Source organism: Myxocyprinus asiaticus, chromosome 10, assembly GCF_019703515.2.
Source record: "Myxocyprinus asiaticus isolate MX2 ecotype Aquarium Trade chromosome 10, UBuf_Myxa_2, whole genome shotgun sequence".
NCBI classification, from domain to species: Eukaryota; Metazoa; Chordata; class Actinopteri; order Cypriniformes; family Catostomidae; genus Myxocyprinus; species Myxocyprinus asiaticus.
Window position 1 is genome coordinate 34589049 of NC_059353.1, and position 26887 is coordinate 34615935.

General features: G+C 41.9%; 1 protein-coding gene across 1 annotated transcript in view; it reads left to right on the plus strand.

The window, feature by feature from the left end:
- ccdc80 (coiled-coil domain containing 80) overlaps positions 1–26887 on the plus strand; it is a 59936-nt gene that overhangs the window by 13754 nt on the left and 19295 nt on the right. Inside the window, exon 4 of the mRNA XM_051707875.1 lies at positions 22117–22253. Coding sequence (XP_051563835.1) covers positions 22117–22253 — 137 coding nt within the window. The remainder of the gene's footprint in view (positions 1–22116; positions 22254–26887) is intronic.

Here is a 26887-nt window from a genome sequence, read left to right on the forward strand (position 1 = left end):
CCAGTTTCATAAAATGTCTGCTTGGTAAATTTAGCCTTTCTTTTTACATACTCCTCATATATTTTATTGATTTGTTCTTTCACCTTTATTTGGTTCAATAATTTTGAGTAGTTTTTATGTCTGTGCTGAAGTTCTAAACTGTCCAGATTCTCCTATAGTTCTTGCATCCTCATCTGTTTCACCCTTTTCCGCAGTGAGGTGAGAATACATTTTCCACGCATGACAGCCTTAAAGGCATCCGATAACATGTTGGGTGAAACTACTCCATTGTCATTGTCCTTTAAATATAGATCGAATTCTCTCTCTTTTTTTTTTTTTTACAATGAATTGTAAACATATATACATATACATCCCCCCCGACTCCGCCCAGCCCCCCCCCTCCTCAAAAAAAACAACCCTGTGGTCAATATACATACATACATATACAAACATAAATACATATATATATGTATATATATACACATACATACATACATACATACATACACACATACACACACATAATAATCATACAAACTATAAAACACTACTCTCTCCACACCCCACCCGAGAGCCCTCCAAAAACTCCAAACTTATCCAAGCCACCCTTCCAGATGACACCTCCTCATAAGCTGCCACCCTCCCCACCTCCGTGCACCACTCCGGATATGGAGGCACACCAGCTGACCTCCAACCCCTCAAAATAACCTGCCTGGCGATCATCACACATGTCAGAACCCAGTTCCCTATATGGCCATCCCCCACATCGATGACCGCCCCATCGCCCAGAACACATAGTCTGGGGCAAAATGAAACCTGAGTGCCCACCACGTCGCACACAAAATTCTGAACCTTCGACCAGAATTTTTGGATCTTGACACACCACCAAAAACATGGGCCATGTCTCCATCCTCCGATTGGCATCTCCAGCAGGTGGGTGTGTCTTTAAGACCAAGCCTATACAGTCTAGAGGGGGTCCAATAAAATCTATGCAAAATTTTGAATTGTATAAGACGCACCCTTGCATCACTAGATGCAGACTTAACATTTTTAAGAATATTAGCACACACTCCTTCCTCCAATGCCAAGTTGAAATCTTTCTCCCATACTCTCTTGAGAGAAGTTAAGGCTCCGTCCCCCATACTCTGAATTAACAGGGAGTAGTACACTGATGCCTCATGACCTTTTCCAAAAGCCGCAATCACCTCTCCCAAAGCATCTGCCTCCTTAGAGCGATGTGTGCTACTCCCAAAAATAGTGCAAAGCAGGTGGCGCAGTTGTGAATACCTATAAAACTGAGGTCTGGGGATCCCAAAATGTTGGACCAAGTTTTCAAATTATCTCAACACACCACCTTCATATAGGTCACCGTGTGTAGCAACCCCCTCACAGTCCACTCCGGCCAGCAGAAAGGAGACTTGCCAATACATAGTCTTGGGTTCTGCCATATGCTCGAGGCAGCATTTAAATAAGTGTCCAATTTAAACGATCTGGACACTTTAGTCCATACCGAGTGTAAATGCGAAATAACGGGGTGTAAATTAACTTTTCCAATTAGTTTGATAGAGATGCTTTGTAATGGCGAAATAGGGGCAAGAACTGCCTGTTCAATAACAAACCAGGGAGGTGCTCTCTCAGGTGGAAGTGACCAATGAGCCAAATGTCTGAGACTGAACGCATAGTAATAAAACAAAATCTTGTGTAGGCCTAGCCCACCTTTGTCTATCGGCCTATGTAACTTATTAAAATGCAATCTGGGATGTTTACCATTCCAAATGAAGGACTTCGCTATGCTATCAAATTCCTTGAAATAAGAGAGGGAGACATCTACAGGGAGAGACTGTAGCAGGTAGTTAAATTTTGGAATACAATTCATTTTAATAACATTAACCTTCCCAATCATCGATAAATGTAATGAAGCCCACCTGCTGACATCGCTCGAAAACGTTTTTATTAAAGGGTCAAAATTAACACTAACTAAATCAGACAGATTTGCTGGGAATAAAATCCCCAAATACTTAATGCCCTGTTTGGGCCACTGGAAGGCGCCCGGCTGAAAAGCCGTTACTGGGCAGTACGCTGTCAAAGCCAAAGCTTCGGATTTAGCCCAATTGACTTTGTATCCTGAGAACTTGGAAAAGGAATTAATAATTCTGTGGAGGCAAGGCAAAGATCTAGTAGGTTCAGAGACAAATAATAAAATATCATCTACGTAAAGCAGAAGCTTATGCGGCACACCTCCCGCCACCACCCCTGGAAAATCATCCTCCTTTCTTATTGCAGCTGCTAATGGTTCCAGGGCAAGACAAAACAATAATGGGGAAAGAGGGCAACCCTGCTGAGTGCCCCTATTCAAAGTAAAATAATCTGAGATTAATCCATTTGTTTGTACCGCTGCTACAGGGTGTCTATAAAGTAACTTAATCCAACCAATAAATGTACTCCCGAACCCGTACATTTCCAAAATCTTAAAAAGATAATCCCATTCTACCATATCAAACGCATTTTCGGCATCAAGTGAGATGGCAGCGATTGGAGATTGATCATTCACTACTGACCACATGATATTGATGAGACGACTGATGTTATCAGAAGAGCTGCGGCCCAGAATAAACCCCATCTGATCTATATGTATAAGAGATGTCATAACTTTACTTAATCGATTAGCCAAAATTTTTGACAATATTTTTTCATCTAGTTGGATCAGGGAAATTGGACGGTAACTTTTACACTCGCATGGATCTTTGACCTTTTTAAGAATCAGACTGATCCGGGATTGTGTCATGGTTGGAGGAAGCTTTCCATTCTTTAATGATTCAATATAAACTTCTAACAAAAGTGGAGACAGTTCTGTAGCATAGGATCTAAAAAATTCTGTGGCAAAACCATCTGGCCCCGGAGCCTTGCTAGTAGGTAGGGACTTAATTACCTCGTCAAGCTCCTCCAAGGTTATCTCAGAATCAAGAGAGTTTTTTTACTCAATCGTCAGTTTAGGAAGATCTAATGGTTCCACAAAGTTTCTAATATCTTCATCAGTAGACGAAGACGTGGAACTATAAAGATCAATATAGAACTCTTTAAAGGCATTATTAATATCAATGGCCGAGGTAAATATTTCACCACCAGCAGATTTCACTGAGGGAATGGTAGAAAAAGACTCTCTCTGCTTTATATATCTAGCCAAAAGCTTCCCTGCTTTGTCACCCAACTCAAAGTATGACTGTCTTGCCCTGAATAACCAAAACTCCACTTTCCGTGACAAAATAGTATTATATCTATATTTCAATCGGGTCAATTCTCTGAGGCCATCAGCTGACAAATGGCGCTTTAGCTCTGCCTCTGCACTTTTAATATTTCCTTCCAACTCCACGAGTTGTCGTGCTTTGGATTTTTTGATGAATGAGGCATACTGTATGATCCGGCCCCTAAAAATTTCTTTAAGTGCCTTCCAAGCCATGCCCACAGAGGATACTGAGGACCAGTTGGTCTCCATATAAACATTGATTTCAACATTTGTTGGAAATCAGGATTTTGCAGAAGGGATACATTAAGGCGCCAACTATATGATTTCTTTTTCTCTATATGTGGCATCACTTCTAAACTCACCAGGGCATGATCTGAGACTAAAATGTTTCCAGTTGAGCAATCAACAACAAATGAAATATCAAAAAAATTTGGATATCAAAAAAAAATCTATTCTAGAATAAATCTTATGGACTGATGAAAAAAATTTATAGTCCTTACCAGATGCGTTCAAAAGTCTCCAAATATCCGAAAGACCAAGATTTTTACACATCCTGTGAAGCGTCAGTGTTGCTCTAGGGGACTTACACACTTTTGCTTCACTATGATCAAGGACTGAATCCATCAAAAGACTGAAGTCTCCTCCCAATATTATATCATGAGGGGTGCCAGCGGTTTGCAACATCCCTTCAAGATCTATAAAAAAGCCCTGATCATCAGCGTTAGGTGCGTAACTATTAGCCAAAATCAAACTTTGCCCTTGAATTTCAGCTAAAACAATAATTACTCTTCCTAATTTATCTTTAATCTGTTTGAGACATTTGAATTGTAAATGTTTATTAATCAATATAATGACTCCCTTGCTCTTACTTGTGCCAGCACTAAAGAAAGCATGTCCACCCCATATCTTCCCAAATTTTTCAGCTTCCTGCGGGGAGAGATGTGTTTCTTGAAGAAACACTATATCATATTTCTTACGGTTAAGAAAAGAAAAAACCTTCCTTCTTTTTATGGGGTGCCCCAACCCATTCACATTCCATGTGAGATAGTACACTTATATTAACAACTGACATATTGATATAATAGAAAAAATAAATTGTGTGCCAAAAACAAAATTATGAAGACCACATTCCCCATTAGTGAAACAATCAACCCCCGAACATCCCCCCGAACAAAACAAACAGAAAAAAGAAAAACGTGCGCATTAACCCCACGCACGACAGCGGCAACTGGCGACAATCCCTCTAAACTCAAAAGGTCCATGAACGCCCTCGAGTCCCCACGACAACTTTGCCATCGGATTGCTCAATTTAATTACATAACAGAAAATACTTTGTGAAATAAACCCAGTCAATTGGAAGAATGAACACAAAGAATGTGTAGATTAATTCACAGAACTGTCTCAAAGGTGTGATCTTCCACAAAACAAATTTCAGCTGATATAAAACCATTCAGAATCCTCGGACAGACAAACGAATGTTCAGTGAGATGGCTGTTATGAGTTCAATGGATGACGTAATCATTCCATTGTCTAGAAAAAAAAAAAAACTCAACAAAACAAACCACAGCCAGCAGGAGGAATAACCACGAAGAACGAACAGATGAATCAACAGCTGTTCCAAAGGAATGTTATTCAACAGAACAAGCTCCAGCCGCTAGGCAGAACCAATACAAAAAGAAACAAAACCGGCATCCCGGTTCCCCCGGATGATCGAGTCAATTCACTCAGAGGCTGCATAAACGTATATACCATGACATACACAATCCGTCAGCTTTATAAAAGACATCCTTTGTATGAGCATGTAGATATTTTGCGGTCATCCATAGTGTCCACTCTCAATCTGTCTGGGAACTTCAATGCAAAATTTTCTTTAAGGAAAGTGTTATTCACAAAACAAGCTCCAGCCGCACGGCAGAGCCAACGCAAAAAACCTAAAATGTTGCCCAGCTTCCTCAAGAGTAAGTACAGCGAGTCAGGCCCACTCACATGAGAAACAACCAATGGTTTACTCAGACAATGATTCTATAAAAGACATTGCCAGATTTGGACATGTGAATACTTTGCGACCGACCTTCGTTTCTATTCTCAGTTTGGCAGGAAACATTAGAGCAAACAAGATCTTTTTCTGATGTAAGAGTTTCTTGCATTCCTTGAACCGATCGCGTTTCTCTCTTGTCGAACTCGCAAAGTCCGGGAACAAGAAAATATTATGGTTCTTCCAAGAAAGCTTCCCTTTGCTCCTCGCCTGGCGCAACACAAGATCTTTATCGGATGATCTCAGAAATCTGGCCAGATTCGATCGGGGCCTATCTCCCTCAGCAGATCTCCGAGCCGGCACTCTGTGAGCTCGCTCGATTTCCAGCTTGTGTCCTGTTATGTCGAGCAGACTCGGGAAAAACTCGTCTAGGAATTTCACCATATCTCTGCCCTCCTCATGCTCAGGACTTGCAACAATTCAAACGTTATTCCTGCGGTTTCTATTCTTAAGATCTTCAATCTTGTTAAGGAGATGTTCCAAATCAACTTTGGTCGCGGGCGGATTAGCAGTTAAGTCCCTCTCCAAAGATTCCAGAAAATCGATTCGTTTTTCAACATCAGTCACTCTTGTAGCTAACTCAGAGAATTTTATTTCCATCACTGTAATCGATCGACGTATTACAGCGGAATCCTCCAAGTCAGCAAGAATCTTCGTGAACAGCACCGACATGTTGGACAACTGACGCTGGATTTCTTCTCCCGCCGCGCCATCCAAATCGAGTGCCCGGTCTGTAGGCCTGTTGGGGCTTTCATCCTGAACACGTAAGTGTCTTTTAATGTCTCCAGAGCCCGAGGATTTTGACTTCTTTGCCATGTTTTGCAACAAAGGGCAAATGTGTAACTGGGTGTATCAAATTTCACCAGATTATAACATGAGAATAATCGAAAATTCAGCAAAGTGCGCAGAGCTCGTCGCTCACACATCCGCTCCTTGCATGGCGTAATGTGACCCCCGTTCGAATTCTCTTTTAATTTGTTCTTGCACGGATGTATCATTTAAAATACCTGTGTTCAGGCACCACAACCTGATTTTCGGTGTGTTATCTAAATGTAATTTGAGGTAAATCTCTGTGTGATCTGATACTGTATATCTCTGACCCCTATTGTACAACCTACAACATTTGGTCAGATTAAAAAAAAATAATAAAAAAATCTATCCTGGAATTCACAGAGTGGGAAGCCAAATAGTATGTGTACTGTTTTTCTGTGGGTTTAAGTCCCTCCAAACATCAGTTAACCCTAACTCTCTTATGGCACTTTTCCACTGCACGTTACGGTTCGACTCGACTCGACTCTTTACTTTACTCTTTACTTTTCTGAGCTTGCTTTTCCACTGCAGTTTAGTGCAACCTCAACATGGGTGGGATTATAGGCTGAACGTCATAGTTGCGTCGCCCCATCCAGCTCTCGTTGGATCCTCTCCTTGGCTACTAACGAGAGGAACGTCTGCACCTCGTTTATTGACCACGGCGTGGTTTTGCACACAGCCATTTCTTTTTACAATTCGAAAGTCGCGTGAACAAATGATACTGCTGTCGCTGTTGCTAACTTTAAACTAGCGGGTTGATGTCCCGTGTCTCAAATCCAGTGACACTGGTAGTGGTGATTCTCTCTGACCAGTCAGTGATCTGCAGGGTTTTGACATCACTATCCACAGTGGAAAACCCCCAAAAAGCGAGTAGAGTCGAGTCAAGTCGAGCCGTACCGTGCAGTGGAAAAGCTCTATTAGTAATTTCCACACCATTAAGGACTGTGGAGTTACCCTCTTTGTAGTTTTTGTGTTTGACACGTCCAATTCGGGCTGAAGATGAATATTTAGATCACCACATATCAGAGTTCCATATGATTCTGAAGCAATCATTTGGAATATTTTTCTAAAAAAAAATATTATCACTCCCTAGAGGTGCGTAAATGTTAAATAAAGTTACTTCTTTATGATCTAATTTACCCTTTATAAATCTGCCTTCTTCATATCTAACTTCTTAAGTAAATTCAAAATGTTGTGAGTTGGGAATTAAGACAGCTACCCCCTGTTTTCGACCAGACCTATGTGATGAAAAAACACAGTTCCTAAAACCCAACTTTTTAAATTTCTCATGCTCTAAATTTGACAAGTGAGTTTCTTGCCAAAAAATAATGTTTGGTCTCTCCCTTTTTATCTTTGCTATAGCTTTACTTCTTTTCACCACATTATGCAACCCATTAACATTGAGTGACATTAACTTATATTCCTGATAATGCATGAAATTCCTTCTAAACACAGACAAAATGTACTCTTGGCAACTAGAACACTATCATTTAAAACTAACACAATATTTAAACTATATAACATGAAAAACAGAATAACAACTTGAAACATGTATTTCCACCATAAAGGTTATACTTATTATAACCCTCTCAACAATAGAGGGTAAATCCTCGCTTAAATCAAGGGCCTCTCTGCCCGCACGGAAAATGGCAAGAAAATTGCTATTCTTTCACAATTAATTGGACCCATTATGTCGGTCTATGTCCGTACATTTTAAGTGGAGGTTTATCCATGAAATAAATTTTAGGGCAAGAAGGGCAAATTACAGGGATTAGTGGAAAACACAAATATAAGTAATCGTGTTCAGATCAAAATAAAGTTTGGTCTGTTATTCCTTGCAATTACAGTTTTATCTGTTAATTTAGAGTCAAATACCCTGTAATACCTTTATAACTATCTTGTATTCAAGATGACCCATTGTCTTTTGTCTGACCAGGAACATGCTGATAACTCCTCAGTCTGTCACGTATCTGTGCCTGACGACTTGCCACTGTTTTCCAACTCAGACTCTGCCAAAGAGGTACTTTATTCACCGGACCGGTACGCTCGAATGGGTCAATTGCAAATCCCTTCTTCCTCAGTTCTCTTGCCGCTTCTGAAGCACTGTTGTATACTTTAATCCCGCTATCCAAGAACACTTTCAGTTTCGCTGGGTATAGTGTTTGGAATTTTACTTGAGAAATCATCATGGTTACTGGTGTAACCTCCTTTCCCTGATGGAGGGAACGAGACATTGGTGTCGATGTAGTGACACTAGGGGTCACTCTTGGGAGCCCGAGACACCTCTGGTCTTTGATAAAAGGCCAATGAAAATTGGCAAGTGGTATTTGCATGCCACTCCCCCGGATATACGGGTATAAAAGAAGCTGGTATGCAACCACTCATTCAGGTTTTATGCTGAGGTGCCGATATAAGGTCCGGCCATTTCAGCGGGTAGTTCAGCGTTGTGGCAGGAGGGACACAACGTCTCATTCCCTCCATCAGGGAATGGAGGTTACACCAGTAACCATGACGTTCCCTATCTGTCACTTACTCGACGTTGGTGTCGATGTAGTGACACTAGGGGTCCCTATACGAAACGCCACAACTGGCTGAACTGTGTTACGTGAACTGGCGGTGTGTGGTGGGCAGACTTTCTCTGTGCCTCATAGCCAACACACCAGGTCGACATGTAACCTCCCCCAACATAGTTATGAGTGTCGAACGGCCCGTTTTGGGGACAAGTCGACCACCAAAAGATAGAGACAGGCTTAACCCAGTCGTGGCCTCTTTTCCCCTTCTCTTTTTCCACTCCCTAAAAAAGAAGGGGGATTATCCGACTGGGCCGCCAGGTCTAGTCAGGGGGTGTCCCTCCCAAGGGGAAGACACCGCAGAGACCATACCTTGCCCAAAGAGAGGGGGGGATATTTAAGTGGAAGAATACGTCACATGGTCTTTCCAACCATGTGGAGAGCCTTCAAGGTAGATCCTGCCCAATGGGGGAGGAGTTACTACAAACATGGAGACTGGGGCAGAGGGGCTCTGCCCAAGGAAGACGCAGATTGCCAGCAGGGAAACGAACTAGCGGAAGATATAGATCGCATGGGGTTAGCCTTACAGGGAACTGCCACAGAACAGGGCTCTTAGTTAGCGCGTGTACTGGGCCAGCAGCGAGTCTCTCCGAAAACTCGACTGCCACAGGGCTCAGAGGAAGTCAACCAGGGAACAAAGTTTGTGAACACTACTGGGAATTAATGGCGCACGTCTTCAGCTCCAAGGGAGGTGGAAGGCACTATGTGCAAACGATACACCCGGCCAGCTATCCCGGGCTTATCCACTTGTGTTGCGTGCCACTACCTGGGATGAAACCGGTTCCACCCGGAGGTTGTAGAACCTTGCACAGGTGTTGGGTGTTGCCCAGCCCGCTGCTCTGCAAATGTTTGTTAGAGAAGCACCCCTGGCCAGGGCCCAGGGAGCCGTTACACCCTTGGTAGAATGGGCTGGTAGCCCTACCGGGGGCGGCATGTCCTAGGCAACATATGCCATAGTTATGGCGTCAATGAGCCAGTGGGCGATCCTCTTGGACTTGCTTGGAGACAGCGCTTCCTTTCCGCTGTGCACCAAAGCAGACAAAGAGCTGCTCAGTGATACTAAAGCTCTGCGTGCGATCCAAATAGATGCGTAAAGCACGCACCGGACACAGCGACGACAGGGCTGGGTCTGCCTCCTCCTGGGGCAGCGCTTGCAGGTTCACCACCTGGTCCCTAAAGGGGTGGTGGGAACCTTGGGCACATAGCCCGTTCAGGGTCACAGGATCACGTGAGAGTAACCTGGACCGAACTCCAGGCACGTTTCGCTGACAGAGAACGCTTGCAGGTCACCTACTCTCTTGATGGAAGTGAGCGCAGTCAGGAGGGCAGTCTTCAAGGAGAGTGCCTTAAGCTCAGCTGACTGCAAAGGCTCAAAGGGGGCTCTCTGTAGACCCTGAAGAACTACAGAGATCCGATGAGGGAACGAGGCATGGTCTGGAGGGATTCAGCTTCCTGGCGCCTCTTAGGAACCTGATGATCAGGTCGTGCTACCCTAAGGACTTACCGTCGACTGCGTCGTGGTGTGCTGCTATGGCAGCAACGTACACCTTCAAGGTGGAAGGGGACAGCCTCCCTTCCAACCTCTCTTGCAGGAAGGAAAGCACTGATCCGACTGCGCATCTCTGGGGGTCTTCCCAACGGGAAGAACACCACTTAGCGAACAGACGCCACTTAAAAGGCATACAGGCGCCTCGTAGAGGGGGCCCTAGCCTGAGTGATCGTGTCTACCGCCTTTTTTCGGTACGATGAAGTAGGGGCTGAAAAACCCCTCCTTCATCTCGGCTGGAGGGACAGGTTCTATCGCACCCTTCCGTAGGAGGGTAGCGAGCTCCGTGCAAGGTAGCAGCATTTTTGTCTTTCACCAAGGTGAAGTGGACACCGCTGAACCTGGGCGGATGCCCAGCGAAGTGAATCGCGCAGCCATGTCGGACGGTCCAGCCCTCGCGACGGATTGGAAAGCGCAAGCCATGCGTCCAAGTTCCATGCAAGGGGGACCAAAGGGACAACGTCATCGGACGTACCGGCAGGTGGGGCCTCGCGGCGGGGCGGAGCTCGAGGTGCCACACCACATCGTGGCCGTGCTGAGTCTAAGGACATTGAAGCACTTACCTGGCTCCTTGTGACCACCCCCGGAACAGCCTGGGATGGGGAGGAAGAGGCCTGTCCTCGTGACCCGTGGAGACTGTCACATCAGGGGCGGATTTGTGCCACAGCTGGGCGCTCAGGGGCGGGAGACTGCCGCTGGAGCGCCAAACCTGCCAAATAGAGTGGTGGACGGTGGTCATGATGACTGCCGTACACACTGGATACGTGACCCAGGGAACAAGTCACCGCAGGGGGACGCCCTTGGCGATGAGTAGACAGGGTGCGGGATCTTGAGCCGCGCCGGGGCAGGATATGCTGGCTAGCATCCATCTACTGTTCTACCATTGAAAACTGCTGGACAAAGTCCTCGATGGTGTCGCCGAATAGGCCCGCCTGGGAAATGGGGGCAGCAAGGAATCGTGTCTCGTCGCCTCACCTATCTCGACCAGGTTGAGCCAAAGGTGGCACTCCTGGACCACTAGTGTGGCCATCGTCCACCCGAGAGACCGCGCCGTGACCTCCGTCGCTCGGAGAGTGAGGTCGGTCACCGAGCGCAGTTCCTGCATCAATCCCGGTGCGGAACTACCCTCGTTTGCAGTTCCAGTGAGTTCCACTCTAGCCGACGCTCACGGCTGCCCGGGAAAGCATGTCGTCATCTCTGCGTCAGCCTGTCACTGGGCAGTCGACCCTGAAGGGAGGACCCCAGCTGAGGCTTCCAACTGGACGAGCCCGCTCTCCGATGCTGCGCTCGAGAGCTCATCACTTTCACGGGCTCCAAATAAGAGGTCGAACTTGCCGTGAGATGAGCCAGCGGAAGCCCGATCGGGGCAGACGAGCGTGCTTGGGAATGGGAGGTCCGCGGGGGGATACCCGACGGAGGCGGTCCCATTGGGGTCCCCAAATCGCCTCCAGTGCTAGCCGCGCTGACCTCATTCCCGTGGGTAAAAGGACCGAGGCGGGAGCCTCTGGGGTGGCTTGCTTTCTTACGAAGGCGAGCCGCGACCACAACGTTGCCATGGACATTCTCGCAATGAGAACATGACCATCCACGAACACTGTTTCCGCATGAGCAGTGCCCAGATACAAAAGACAGTGACCGTCAGAAGGCGAGAGATAACGAGCGCAACCAGGAATAACACACAAAGGAAAGGCATCTTTAAAAAGACGCGTCTTTAAAAAGACGTTCTGTGTGTGCGCTCTTTTAGAGAAATATATACTCTTTTAGAGGGGAAAAATGCTCTTTCAGAAAATATACTCTCTAATTTTTCTGCCGAAGCGCCCAGGGGCGTTCTCTGCAGTGCACCAGTGCAGAGGGGGGAGAAGCCGCTGAAATGCGCCGTCAGATCCAGCAGAGGTGAATGAACAGTAGTATTCAGCTCAGTGAGCGTGACCGTTCAGCTCCGAAGAGAAAATCTGAATGAGTGGTTGCATACCAGCTCCTATTATACCCGTATGTCCGGGGGAGTGGCATGCAAATACCACTCGCCAATTTTCATTGGTCTTTTATCAAAGACCAGAGGTGTCTCAGGCTCCCAAGAGTGACCCCTAGTGTCACTACATCGACACCAACGTCGAGTGAGTGACAGATAGGGAACTCTTGACTTCGCCATATTCTTTCCTGGGCTGAAGGACTTCTGTAGCGTAGTCATGATCGAAGAAAATTCTCAGAAGCAGAATACTTCTTTCTTGCTCCATGCGACTCGTAGAACCATCTCCTTTATGCAATACTCCAAGAAACAGACCACCAGCGACCTAGGCTGCGCTTCTTCACTTGGTTTAGGGACGAGTGCTCTGTAAGCTCGTTGTATCTGGAGGTTAATGTCCTGTAGGTTGCCCGGATCTGACATGATGAGTTCCATCAGAAATTCCGTCACATTCTTTCCCTCACAACCCTAAGAATCTCATATATACATATGTTGTTCCAAATCCATTATTTAGGCATGCGAATTTTCTTACATTTTCAAAGTGTTACTGTGCACATCCCTCATGTTCACACCCCACTCTTCCAGATCTGTGGTTCCATGGTTCGTTTCTCCACTTCGTCCACTCTTTCCGCTGTTGTTTGCAGAGTTTTTGGTTAATTTCTTCTTTGAAGTCTGTCAGGTCCTTTCTTTTTCTTACTTTTCTTCTCCCCTTTTCTCCCCAATTTGGCATGCCCAATTCCCAGTGCACTCTAAGTCCTCATGGTGCATAGTGACTCACCTCAATACGGGTGGCAGAGGACGAATCTCAGTTGCCTCCGTGTCTGAGACAGTCAATCCGCGCATCTTATCACGTGGCTTGTTGAGCGCGTTACCGTGGAGACCGTATGGAGGCTTCACGCTATTCTCCGTGGCATCCATGCACAACTCATCACGCGCTTGTTAGAGTCAGTTGTCCTTTGTCTTTGAAGACTGTAGTGTAAATCTTTGAATGAAATCTTCAGTTTTTTGGCAATTTCAAGCATTGCATAGCCTTCATTCCTCAAAACAATGATTGATTGAGGAGTTTCTAGAGAAAGCTGTTTCTTTTTTGCCATTTTTGACCTAATATTGACCTTAAGACATGCCAGTCTATTGCATACTGTGGCAACTCAAAAGCAAACACAAAGACAATGTTAAGCTTCATTTAACGAACCAAATAGCTTTCAACTGTGTTTGATATAATGGCAAGTGATTTTCTAGTACCAAATTAGCAATTTAGCATGATTGCTCAAGGATAAGGTGTTGGAATGATGGCTGCTGGATTTGGGGCCTGTCTAGATTTGATCAAAAATGAATTTTTTCAAATAGTGATGGTGCTGTTTTTTACATCAGTAATGTACTGAATATACTTTGTTATCAGTTGAATACCACTTTGTTGAATTAAGGGACCAATTCCCTTCCAAAACAGCAAAATGTGTACATTATTCCAAACTTTTGGCCGCCAGTGTATATATCCGATTTCATTTCAGTCTATAAAAATTTTGAATTTTCTGAAAAACCTGCTTTTTTGAACTCCTTCTAGATTATTTGTCTGATTTACACGAAATTTGGTATACATCTTCAGAACCTCCTGACAAAAAGTTATAATAAAAAATGTTTATTAGTCAAACCAATTCATAGTTATAAACTAGTAAAATGTTAAGGCCCAATTTTGCTTATCCCACTTTATCTTCTAAACGCAAAGTTCAGATTTAACTAAACTTAGTAAACTTAGACATTTTGAGGATGCATGCAAAATTTTATCCAGTTCTGCCATAGAGGGCGCTACAACTAAAAACACATTATAACTCTGCAATCGTTTCAATTTGACATGCATCTTCTTTGATTCAAGTGCTAACATATCCTTAAAATATCATTTTGATAAATCAACAAAAATCAAATTTCATCAGGTAATAAGTTTTGTTGTGAACTGCCGATCATTATGAAATTTGACATCCACTTAAAAGGTTGCCAAAATTAGGCAGTATACCAAATTTTGTGAGGATTGGTGGTACTAAAAGGTGGCACGATAATAAGCTTATTCACGTTTTTGCTAATAACGGTAGAACCCTATGGGCTAGACTAAAAATGTATATTTCCTCTGAATCCTTCAGTGCCTTCAAATCATTTGGTTATATGAATTTCCATTTCCGCATAAAACATTTTCTACTAATTTAACATTTTTTTAAACTACTACTTTTTCGAACTCGTCTTAGGCCTTTTTTCCAATTTCCACAAAATTTAGTATGTTTCATATTGAGACCCTGCTGACAAAAAGTTGTTAAATAATGTTGATTCATTGGCTGAGGCCCATAATTAATAATTGTCCTGTATCTTGTGAGCACAATATTCAAACTTAAAAAAACGTAGTACACCTGAATGACATTCTGAGGTCTCATGCCAAATTTAATCAATTTCCTCTGCTAGGGGGTGCTATAACTTAAATCCTAATTGTGCTATTGTGATCAAAACTTTGGGGAAATTTGACCCCAAAACATCTGTGTCCACATCCACACAATCTAATCTTTCAAATTTTATTATTTTGGTCATCTTCTTGTCACATGTGCTTGAACCCTCGATAATTGCTGCTTGCAGCTATATTCTGTCCTGCTTTTCTTATTCCTAAACAGCCATATGTCATGTGTTGACATATGGACATTTAAACAGGTTATAGGGAGGTTCCGGTCAAAACATTCCATCCATTCCCACTGAGCCAAGATGAACCCTGGCCACCTGTCATAAAATCCTGCAACATTTACAAATAGAACAACTGTTTCCTGTTCTTTGAGAGTTTTGCTAGTTTGTGAGCTATGTATGATTGGGCCAAAGACTGACATTCGGTGCTGTGCTGGAGATTAAGAGATTTTAATGTTATGGCAAGAAAAAAGTGCCTTTTATCTGACAGTTGGCTCTCACTTGTGAGTAATGGCAAAACTTTTCCAGACTATGACCTCACATGATATAGAACCTCACAGCAAAGGAACTTGGAGTTCGGTCTGGGAATGGAGTAAATGGTACTTGTTTAAGTTTCAGGGAAAGCTGCTAGATCAATCAAATGAAAGAGTGGGAGCAGAGAGCAGAGTCTGTCTCAGCACGTTATTCTCCCTAGTCCATTATCCAAGACATGGAAAATGTCTGTTTCCTTTGTAGCTGATATACTGACTGGAGCATTTTAGCTCAGCAGCAGCAGTAGTCAGTTCTTGGCAGACTGACTAGTTTTGTAGGGTGTATAGTTAAAAGCATACATTGCTTTATTCTGACAAGCAATTCCATGTAATTTTTTATGCTCTGCTCCTGGATGAAGATAAAAGGAGGGAAGCCTATGGCATGAATTCAAATATGGGGTTGTGAGTCCTCGAGTGGAGACTTTTAAGATGCTGAAGACTTGTAGTAATTGTAATAAATACGGTTTACTCCCTCAGGCATGGTGAGATAATTCAGTGCAGATTTGTGACTTGAAGAGTTGTACCTGAAAATTATCTTTTATTACTATGTCTGTGTCTGTTTTCATACTGCAAAAAGTTATTTTCTTAATCAGTATTTTTGTCTTGTTTTCAAGTAAATATATCGAAACATCTTTAAATACTTGAGAAGCAAATTTCTGTTATATGACGTTTTCATAGAATATATTTTGAATTAATTAATATTTTGTTTATTTTTTTCTTACCACATTGGCAAATTATTTGTGTGTGTGTGTGTGTGTGTGTGTGTGTTTGTGTGTGTTAAGCAACAAGAAAAAACTTTTTGCCAATGGAGTTATTAATACAAGATATACAGTACATACGTATTCTCTGAAAACAGGTCTTATATTACACGATTTTGCTTCTCAAGTAAATGTATCTGATTTTTTTTTTTTTTTTTTTTAACTGGAAAGCAAGTAAAAAAAATACAGATTACTAAAATGATATATACGGCGCACCAGCTGTTTTCATTATTATTGCATGTGAATTAGAATGTAAAATTCGACAGGCATTAAGACAAAATGCAATAAATGGGGTTTAAAGATTATTTAATTATTCCTGACTGCCTCTGAATGAATTACTGCTTACACTTTTGTTCCACACACTCATTTAGTCTGGTCTACATCATATGGTTGTGTGTGATGGGTACCTTTCACTGTTTCACGATGGAAAAATGGAAGTAAAACAGGTGCTTGGATGATTTCACCGTCCACGAACACATCTCTTTCTTAAAAGCAGCAAAGTGAAGACACTGGCCTCTCTGTTATGGCATATATCATATATCAGGTTTGTCTGGAGAATTTACAAGTTGCCAGCTCAGTCTGACTAGTTTCAGTGCAGCAGCAGGCAACAGAGGTACTGGAAAAGGAAATATGACTTTATGATCAGTGGTTTCTAAACCACAATTAAAGGTTCTGTGGATATGGTAAGAACAGTAGCCCATATAATTAGGTGCACTGCTGAGGCAAAACCTAATCTCTCATTTTTCGTTTGTAATGCCTATGATGTAACTAGAGTGAGTGAGGGTGTGTGAGCTTAAAGACAAAACATACTCCTTATTATTCAGTTTTGCCTTGACAGATAAATAAACCTCTAAAACATATTTAGAGGATACCACATATGGTATTTAGAGGATGAAATGGTGTTTAGCATCAGCTTTGATCTATTCATAATGTCATTGAATTATAGTTCACAAGGGCCTCCCATGCTGAAAGTAGAGTCATTTAACACACATGTTCTGTTTGGGGTCTGAAAGACACAAAGGTCATTTTAATGCATCGAAACATATAATATCTACTTGATACTTTATTTCTTATCCTTCTCTTATGAGAACTGATTAAGAACAAAATGTTAACTTCATAAAAGACTTCAATTTCCCTACTGGTATACACACTCTTTTCCAGTTGTTTACACTCACTGAGCACTGTATTAGGAACACTATAGTCCTAATAAAGTACCCGACATGGTCTTCTGCTGTTGTAGCCCATCTGCCTCAAGGTTCAACGTTTTGTGCATTCTGAGATGCTATTCTGCTCACTACAATTGTTGAGTGGTTATCTGAGTTACCGTTGCCTTTCTGTCAGCTTAAACCAGTCTTGCATTTTCCATTGACCTCTCTCATCAACAAGGCATTTCCGTCTGCAGAACTGCCCCTCACTGGATTTTTTGTTTTGTTTTTGCCACCATTCTGAGTAAATTCTAGGGACTGTTGTGTGTGAAAATCCCAGGTGATCAGCAGTTACAGAAATACTCAAACCCCAACTGTACACAACAATCATACCACAGTCAAAATCACTGAGATCACATTTTTCCCCATTCTGAAGGTTAATGTGAACATTAACCCTTTCTCATGTACAATCAAACTGGTGTGATCGGCATTCTTGCTGCTGTTTACCAGCAAAAGAGGGACTGAAGTGGTTGTCATAATGAACCAGCTGCTCAAATTGTCTTTTCAACATCACAATATCTTTATTTGTATGTCTAACATACATTCAAACAATTACCGTTACCGTTGGAGCGCACAGTTTTGATGCAGCAATGCGGCTATGTTTTCTGTTGTCAAACAAAGAATATACAAACTAGTCAATCCACTCGAGCCTTCTCCCATTCCGTCCGTCACTCATTCTAACCACTTCCGGTAAAGTGTAAGGGCTAGGCTTTTAGAACTTTCTATGCCTCTATCACGAACTCAAAATCCCATGTTGCATTGTATATAAACAATATGGCAGCACGCATAGCCGCATAGCATAGTTGTTATGGATCAATTGGGGATCGTGATAACTGGGGATGTGCGCGTGCACGTGAATAATTTTACTTGCCTTTTCAGCAGATTTGTTTAATGTGAATTACCAAGGAGCCAAGAAAAGACATTTTACACATAACATTTTTTTTTGCTATCATTATTAACCCATTTTGTATAATCGATGTCTGTACCAATAAATTTGACACGGTTTAAGAGTGATTTTAACATGGTTTCACAGGGTAACTAACATGGTTGCCCATGTTAACGTGGGACATTGGTTTGAATGGAAACTGGCGATTACACTTGTCGTAAAGTGTATTAAATCGCATGTGGAAGTCTTTTATTTGCAACACTAAAGCATCATAGGCTTATATGTGTCAACAATAGGCCTATACTCTTAAATGACCTTTATTTATAAAAAAAAAAAAAAAAAAACAATAGCTTGACAAAGTTGATAAAACAATTGTTACTGTTTACATAGAGGGTCTGTTGGTCTAGGGGTAGTGTGTTGGCTAACTATGCACTATTGCCTGTGAGTATCTTCAATTTTATTTAAATTGTTATAAAAGCATCTTTTACTTTTCAAAGGTTCTGTGCATGACAGTGTCGTATGTTTGACTACCCATGACAAAGATGATCTTTCAGAACAGTGCAATATTTTTGGTGGAGAGCAAAAGGCCAAATTGACCAATGGGTAAGAATAAATGGTACTCTGAGAAAGCATGAGGAAGTTCTTCAGAAACATAATGATTTTGTTTGTTAGGCAAAATCTTAAGATTTTCAATCTTAAATCTTAAAATGGTTTGACAATTTTAAAAAGCCCGTAAACTTTAGAAAATGTCGTTCATGTTTTTTTTTTTTTTTCAGTAATTCAACCATTCTCAGGAAATTCAGTAGAGTATACTGTAATTACTAGCTGTTAGATTCAGCTTCAATTTTGATTGATTTATTTAAAACAATATAATAAATTGAATGTGTATGTGATTTACAGTGCATCCGGAAAGTATTCACAGCGCTTCACTTTTTCCACATTTTGTTATAGCCTTATTCCAAAATTGATTAAATTCATTATTTTCCTCAAAATTCTACAAACAATACCCCATATTGACAACGTGAAAGAAGTTTGTTTGAAGTCTTTGCAAATGTATTAAAAATAAAAAAATGAAAAAAATCACATGAACATAAGTATTCACAGCCTTTGCCATGGCACTCAAAATTGAGCTCAGGTGCATCCTGTTTCCACTGATCATCCTTGAGATGTTTCTACAACTTGATTGGAGTCCACCTGTGGTAAATTCAGTTGATTGGACATGATTTGGAAAGGCACACACCTGTCTATATAAGGTCCCACAGTTAACAGTGCATGTCAGAGCACAAACCAAGCTATGAAGTCCAAGGAATTGTCTGTAGACCTCCGAGACAGGATTGTATCAAGGCACAGATCTGGGGAAGGGTACAGAAAAATGTCTGCAGCATTGAAGGTCCCAATGAGCACAGTGGCCTCCATCATCCGTAAATGGAAGAAGTTTGGAACCACCAGGACTCTTCCTAGAGCTGGCCGCCTAGTCAAACTGAGCGATCGGGGGAGAAGGGCCTTAGTCAGGGAGGTGACCAAGAACCCGATGGTCACTCTGACAGAGCTCTAGCATTTCTCTGTGGAGAGAGAAGAACCTTCCAGAAGAACAACCATCTCTGCAGCACTCCACCAATCAGGCCTGTATGGTAGAGTGGCCAGACGGAAGCCACTCCTCAGTAAAAGGCACATGACAGCCTGCCTGGAGTTTGCCGAAAGGCACCTGAAGGACTCTCAGACCATGAGAAACAAAGATTGAACTCTTTGGCCTGAATGGCAAGCGTCATGTCTGGAGGAAACCAGGCACCGCTCATCACCTGGCCAATACCATCCCTACAGTGAAGCATGGTGGTGGCAGCATCATGCTGTGGGGATGTTTTTCAGCGACGGGAACTGGGAGACTAGTCAGGATCAAGGGAAAGATGAATGCAGCAATGTACAGAGACATCCTTGATGAAAACCTGCACCAGAGCGCTCTGGACCTCAGACTGGGGTGAAGGTTCATCTTCCAACAGGACAACGACCCTAAGCACACAGCCAAGATAACAAATGAGTGGCTCTGTGAATGTCCTTGAGTGGCCCAGCCAGAGCCCAGACTTGAACCCAACACTCCCCATCCAACCTGATGGAGCTTGAGAGGTCCTGCAAAGAAGAATGGGAGAAACTGCCCAGAAATAGGTGTGCCAAGCTTGTAGCATCATACTCAAAGACTTGAGGCTGTAATTGATGCCAAAGGTGCTTCAACAAAGTATTGAGCAAAGGCTGTGAATACTTCTGTACATGTTGTTGTGTGTGGTGGGTTTTTTTATTTTTATAAATTTGCAAAGATTTCAAACAAACTTCTTTCACATTGTCATTATGGGGTATTGTTTGTAGAATTTTTAGGAAAATAATTAATTTAATCCATTTTGGAATAAGGCTGTAACATAACAAAATGTGGAAAAAGTGAAGCGCTGTGAATACTTTCCGGATGCACTGTACAAAATTTTTTCAATAGACCTGTTAAAAATACATCATAATTTGCAGTAACACTTCAAATTTTTCCTGATTAATCGGGATTTGAACCATGGATTTGAAATATTTTTTCACTTTCTGTGAGAATGTTCTCAAACTATTAGTTCATCAAGCCATTATTCATTATAAAGAAAAGCAATTGAAAGTATATTATTGACACATATCAGCATATGATGCTTTAATGTTGTATATAAAAGAATTCCACTTGTGATTTACTGCTCTTGACAAGTGTAATCACCAGTTCCCATTCAAACCAATGTCCCACGTCAACATGGGCAACCAGATGTTAACCTGTGAAATGGTTAAAATTGCTCTTAAAGTGTGTCAAATTCATTAGAACAGACATCGATGAAAAAACTTGTTTTAATAATGATACCAACATTTTTTAATCATGTGCAAAACATATTTTTTTGCTCCTTGTCAATTCACATTAAACAAATCTGCTGAAAAGGCAAGTACAATTATTCACGTGCATGTGCACATCCCCAGTTAACACGATCCACAGTTGATCCATAACACCAGCAATTGTGTTCGCGATCACATCTTATCCATCATAATCAATAATTATAATCTAAGTAAATCTAAAAACCACATTATATGTTTGATGATCTGACGTTCAGTGAACCTGCTGTGATATAATCTGTCCTTCAATGCACCTGCTGTGAAGTGTAAGGTAAGATTTATTTTTAAATTACAGCGCACATTAAAGAACTCACGCTGGAGGGTCCGTCAATACAGGAGAAACTCATGTGCGAAAAGGTTAACTGAAGCTCCAGACCCATATCTGCGTGATTTTATGCATTGCACTGCTGCCACACGATTGGCTAATTAAACGATCGCATGAATGTGTAGGTGTTCCTAATAAAGTGTTCATTTAATGTATTTTTACTTGTTTTAATTGTATTTGTCACATTTCTGAAAAGCACGTGCATATTTTGTGATACAACAGATGATTATATCTTCAACAATATTAGCTTACTGGGTTTGGATTCTCAGAGGAACTCGGAGGAACATAAAATAGTAATTATTGTCATTATTATAAATTAGAATAATTTAAAAAGAAAAAGGTTAATTTTAAAATTACTAATATTATTTTTACTCATACAGAACTGGGGACACTGGAGTTAAGCATAAAAAAACAGTAAAGACAATCTCAACAGAACATGAGGGTTAAACATTCTCTTTTGTTACACAGAATGTCCACTGGAAATCAGAGTGAGAAATTCTTCAAATTTTGCAGGAAGGAAAACAAATACTTTGGGTTGCTCTCGTCTTCCCGTGCTGTCTCACCCACCCAGAGTTTCCACAGAGCAAAGAGGGTCTTTCACATGAGTTGCCCTGTTTTTATCTCTCTCTTTTAGAGTAGAGGAAGCCATGCTCCCAGAATAAACACACAAGGCCCCACAGCACTTCATTAAAAGACTGCATGTCTAGTGATTTTCCATCTAGACAAACAGCAGGATAGGATTGGGCCTTGGTTTCCTGAATTCTACTGGTTGATATTTAGATTGACCTCACCAGAGAGGTCATCCTACATATTGTATGTTATGAGAGACATGCATATGTCTTTGAAGTGCAGTCAAAACAAAGCTTACAGACTGTAATTTTCTGCATTTATCTCTCTGGTTGGTTGATCAGACTGTGGGATTTTGTCTTTGCAGAGAATGACAAACCCATGAAAGGTCTGAGACAGGAGGATTTGGAGAACCACGATCTTATCACGGAACTGAGGAAAGAGTATGGAATGACCTACAATGATTTCTTTATGGTCCTTACAGATCTGGACATGAAAGGGAAGGTAAAAGATCACATTTGAAACACATATGGTGGTTGGCTGGGATGTGCATGGCAAGGATTGCCTTATTGCATCTTTCATAATGTTTTAAACTGTATCAAATGTGTGTGGGTGGGGGGTGGTGGGGATAGTTCACTTAAAGGGATAGTTCACCTAAGAATGAAAATTCTCTCATCATTTACTCACTTTCATGCCATCCCAGATGTGAATGACATCTTCTGTAGAACACAAATAATTATTTTAGAAGAATATCTCAGCTCTGTAGGTCTGTAGGTATACAGTGCAAGTGAATAGTTACCAGAACATTGAAGCTCCAAAAGCACATAAAGGCAGCATAAAAGTGATTCATACGACCAGGGCTTGACATTAACTTTTTGGCTTACCGGCCACTATGGCTAGTGGTATTCCAAAGTCACTAGTCAAAATCCCCCGCCCCACAAAAAGTGGTAAAAGTAACTAGAGACTGTAACTGCATGCATTTTATGGATATTTTATTTGAACAAGAAGGATATGAGTTCAGCAGGACACAAGCCTGATGATTTATGTCACCTTTTAGAATATCTGAAGGCAAGCATGACCTGTTAGAACAGGAGTAGGAAAGAACAAGTTAAAAACTTTGTCAATAATTTGTCCATGGAAGTCCAGATTTTAACCCTTTTAACCATTCTAAATTGTACTTGCCTTCATGAAAGTTTACCATTGTTCTTCCATTTTTTAACAGTGACATTTGTAATATTAAGGCCATAACCACAATTTCGACCATGGATGGCTCCACATTACTTTGGTTAGGCTAATATACTGTAGATAGTCTTTCTTAAAAAATAAACTATAATATTTGTTATGAAAAACCAATAGCTTAACACATTTAGAAACCTTTAACTACAACTTTCACAGTTAATAATTTCATGGAGTACAAAAGATGTTAGGTAGATAAAACTCAGTCACCATTCACTTTCATTGCACCTTTTTCCATAAATGGAAATATACATTAATCTTTTTTTTTCCATTCATGGAAGAATGTCCTATGTGTTTGAACCAAGATAAAGGTGAGTGAATGAAGACAGAATAATTATTAATAATAAAAATGAAGTTTTAAAGATTCACCCTAATCTATTTAATATGCATCTATATACAAATTACCAGTTAGTGTTACTGAAGTTAAAACATTTTAGTTTGGATGATGATTTTTTTAAATCTTGTAATCGATGTTTATGCATGGCACACTGTTGTCTCTTTATCTCATCAGTGCTGTTTATAATGTCAGGGCTGTCTAGCAGTTTGAGAGGTTTGACTTCCTCCATATAGTGCTTTAAAGTAGAAGATTCTCAGTAGAATTGGTCTCTAAGCGCCGGCCGCCGCAATATCTATTCAAGCCCAACGCAATCACACAAGTTTCGCTCTGCGCTGTCCCAGAGCTCTGACAATCATATGTCTGGAGCACGCTTCATTTGCCCCATGGAGATGTGAGTGACGTCATGTATAAGAAACATGTTTACTGCTTATGAAGCGCTAAACACAAGATGAATACAATTAAATTTGCTTCAACTGTGGCCAACCGCCAAAGTGGATAGTAAGAGTGAAGAAGTTACCTGCCACTGCCAGTTTTTACCCGCATTTGGCAGGTGGGCGGGTGTTAATGTCAAGCCCTGCATATGACTCTAGTGGTTTAATATACAGTATGTCTTCTGAAGCGGTGCAATCACTTTATGTGAGAAACAGATTAGTATTTCAATCCTTTTTTACTATGAATCTACACTTCACTTTTACTTCTGAAGACATAGATTTAACCACTGGAGTCATATGGATTACTTTTATGTGGCCTTTATGTGATACTTGGAACTTGAAAGGTCTGGTCACCATTCACTTGCATTGTATGGACCTACAGAGCTGAAATATTCTTCTAAAAATCTTTGTTTGTTTATAAGTTCAAGTTCAACATTTATTGTCATTTGTACAAGTACCATGTACAAGGTACAATGAAATTCTTGCTTGAACGCTTCTCCACATACTACAGACAAGACAGCATATAATGTATAGTACAGCTAAGTACAAGATATACATATATATAAAGATAACAATAAACAACCAAAATAATTACCAAACAATAAGGTGACAGTGCAAGTGATGAGTTTGGAGAGGTCAGTGCAAAGTCAAGTTGCAAAAATGACAGTGTAGAGTCCAGTATCATTATTGATATTGCACATTAGTGTGTGCTGAACATTCTCACAGCATTGGTGTAAAAGCTATCCCTGAATCTAGTGGTGTGGGTTCAAATAGTCCTGAGCCGCTTACCAGAGGACAGAAAAGAGAAAAGTGCCCATGCAGGGTGACTGTGGTCTTCCATGATACGCTTTGCCTTTCTGAGGCAGCATGTGGTGTAGATATCCTGTACTGCTGGTAGTTGTGTGCTGATGATTTTCTGGGCTGTTTTAACCACCCCCTGTAGGGATTTCTTGTCCTGGCTTTCTTCAGACGCCATAGATAGATGCTGTGTGCTCAGTCCATGTGAGTTTAGCAGTGAAGGTGACCCCTAGGAATCTGAAGCTGTTGACCCTCTCTACAATGTCCCCTCTGATGTAGATGGGTGCATGTACCGTATTCTGTTTCCTGAAGTCAATCACCAGCTCCTTAGTTTTACTGACATTGAGAGACAGGTTGTTGTCCTGGCACCACTCTGCCAGGAGCCTCACCTCCTCTCTGTTATCAGTGTTGGTGATCAGACCCACAATGGTGGTATCGTCAGCAAATTTTATGATAGTGTTGGAGCTATGACTGGCCACACAGTCATGTGTGAACAAGGAATATAGCACAAGGCTCAGGACGCTTCCCTGTGGAGTGCCAGGGTTGAGGATCAGTGGGGAGGAGGTGTTTCTGCCAATCCGCACACACTAGGGTCTGTTGGTGAGGAAATCCAGGATCCAACTGCACAATGTGGCATTTAGTCCCAGATCTAGTAGTTTGTGGATCAGCTTTGTTGGAATGACAGAGTTAAATTCCGAACTATAATTCACAAATAATAGCCTCACATAACAGTTTTTATTGTCCAGGTGAGCTAGAGTGGTATGAAGTGTGTGTGATATGGCATGCTCAGTGGATCCATTGTGGCAGTAGGCAAACTGCAGTGGGTCCAAAGTGTCTGAGATGGTGTTCTTAATGTGTTCCAGAACCAGCCTCTCAAAGAATTTATTTGCAGTGGGGGTTAGTGCCACTGGGTGATAGTCATTAAGGTAGCTAACTTTGTTTTTCTTTGGAACAGGGATAATGGTAGTGTTTTTGATGCAGGTTGGTACAGTTGAGCTTTTTAAGGAGGTGTTAAATATGTCCGTAAAGACAGCAGCCAGTTACTCACTGCATGTTTTTAAAACACATTCTGAAATTCCATCCAGACCAGCAGCTTTGTTGACTCGGTTAAGAGTTTTCTCACGTCTGTCGCAGAGATGGTAAAACTGTAGTCATGCAGTGCTGTGGGAGCTTGCACTGGAAGATCTTTATTTGCGAGCTCGAAACGGCCGTAAAACGCATTCGGTTCGTCAAGGAGAGATGCACCAGCAGCTGTGAATAACCGCATCTGCAGTTTATAGTCCGTTAAAGTTTGGATTCCCTGCCACATCTGACGTGCGTCTTGAGTGCAGTTAAACTGTAATTCCACTTTCCTGCTGTATTCTCGTTTCACTTTGGTGATGGCTTTCCGGAGGTCATACTTACATTTCTTGTATGCATTCATGTCTCCGGACTGAAATGCGCAGGTGCGTGCATGGATCTTATATCGGATTTCAGGGGTAATTCACGGTTTCGGGTAAGGAAATGAGCAAACTGTTTTATTGGGTATGTAGTTAATTATTCAGTACCAAATTAAGTCTGTGACCACTGTGGCATACTCGTCGAGATCAGAAGATGAGTGTCCCAGTCCACCAAGTCAAAGCAGTCATGAAGCTTTTGCTCTGCTTCTGGTGTCCAGCACTGCACTGTACATACAAATCACAGGCTTCTCTCGCTTGAGTTTCTGTTTGTAGAATGGGAGCAGCAGAATCGAGGCATGATCTGACCGTCCTAGATGCGGACGAGGTAGGGAACGGTACGCTCCTTTATGTGAGGTGTAGCAGTGGTTGAGGGTGTTTGGGTCTCTGGTGGGGCAGGAGACGTGCTGGTGGTATTTTGGATAGATATTCCTGAAGCTTGGTTAAAATCCCCCGAGATAATGAACAGTCCATCGGGGTGCTTGTTCTCGTATTCAGTGATGATGTGGTACAGATCGTTCAAAGCGCTGTGTGTGTTCCCTTGGGTTGGGATGTAATCTGCGGCCATGAGCACAGCCGAGAACTCCCTAGACAGGTAGAACAGTCAGCATTTGATCAGAAGGTATTCAAGGTCCAGAGTGCAGTTCTGTAAAATTACTTACACATTCATACACCATGCGTTGTTTATAGGAAAGCATACGCCGCCTCCTCTTTTTTTTCACAATGAATCAGTCTGATCTGCACGGTAGATTGAGAAGCCCTCGGCCTGGACTGTTTGGTCCGGCTTGCTGCCGGTGAGCCACGTCTCCGTAAAGAAGAAAACACAGCAAATCCGTAGAAAGAAAATCTCTTTGGATTTTAAGTCATCCCCTGAGATTGTTCTGTTGTCCAGAGACTGAA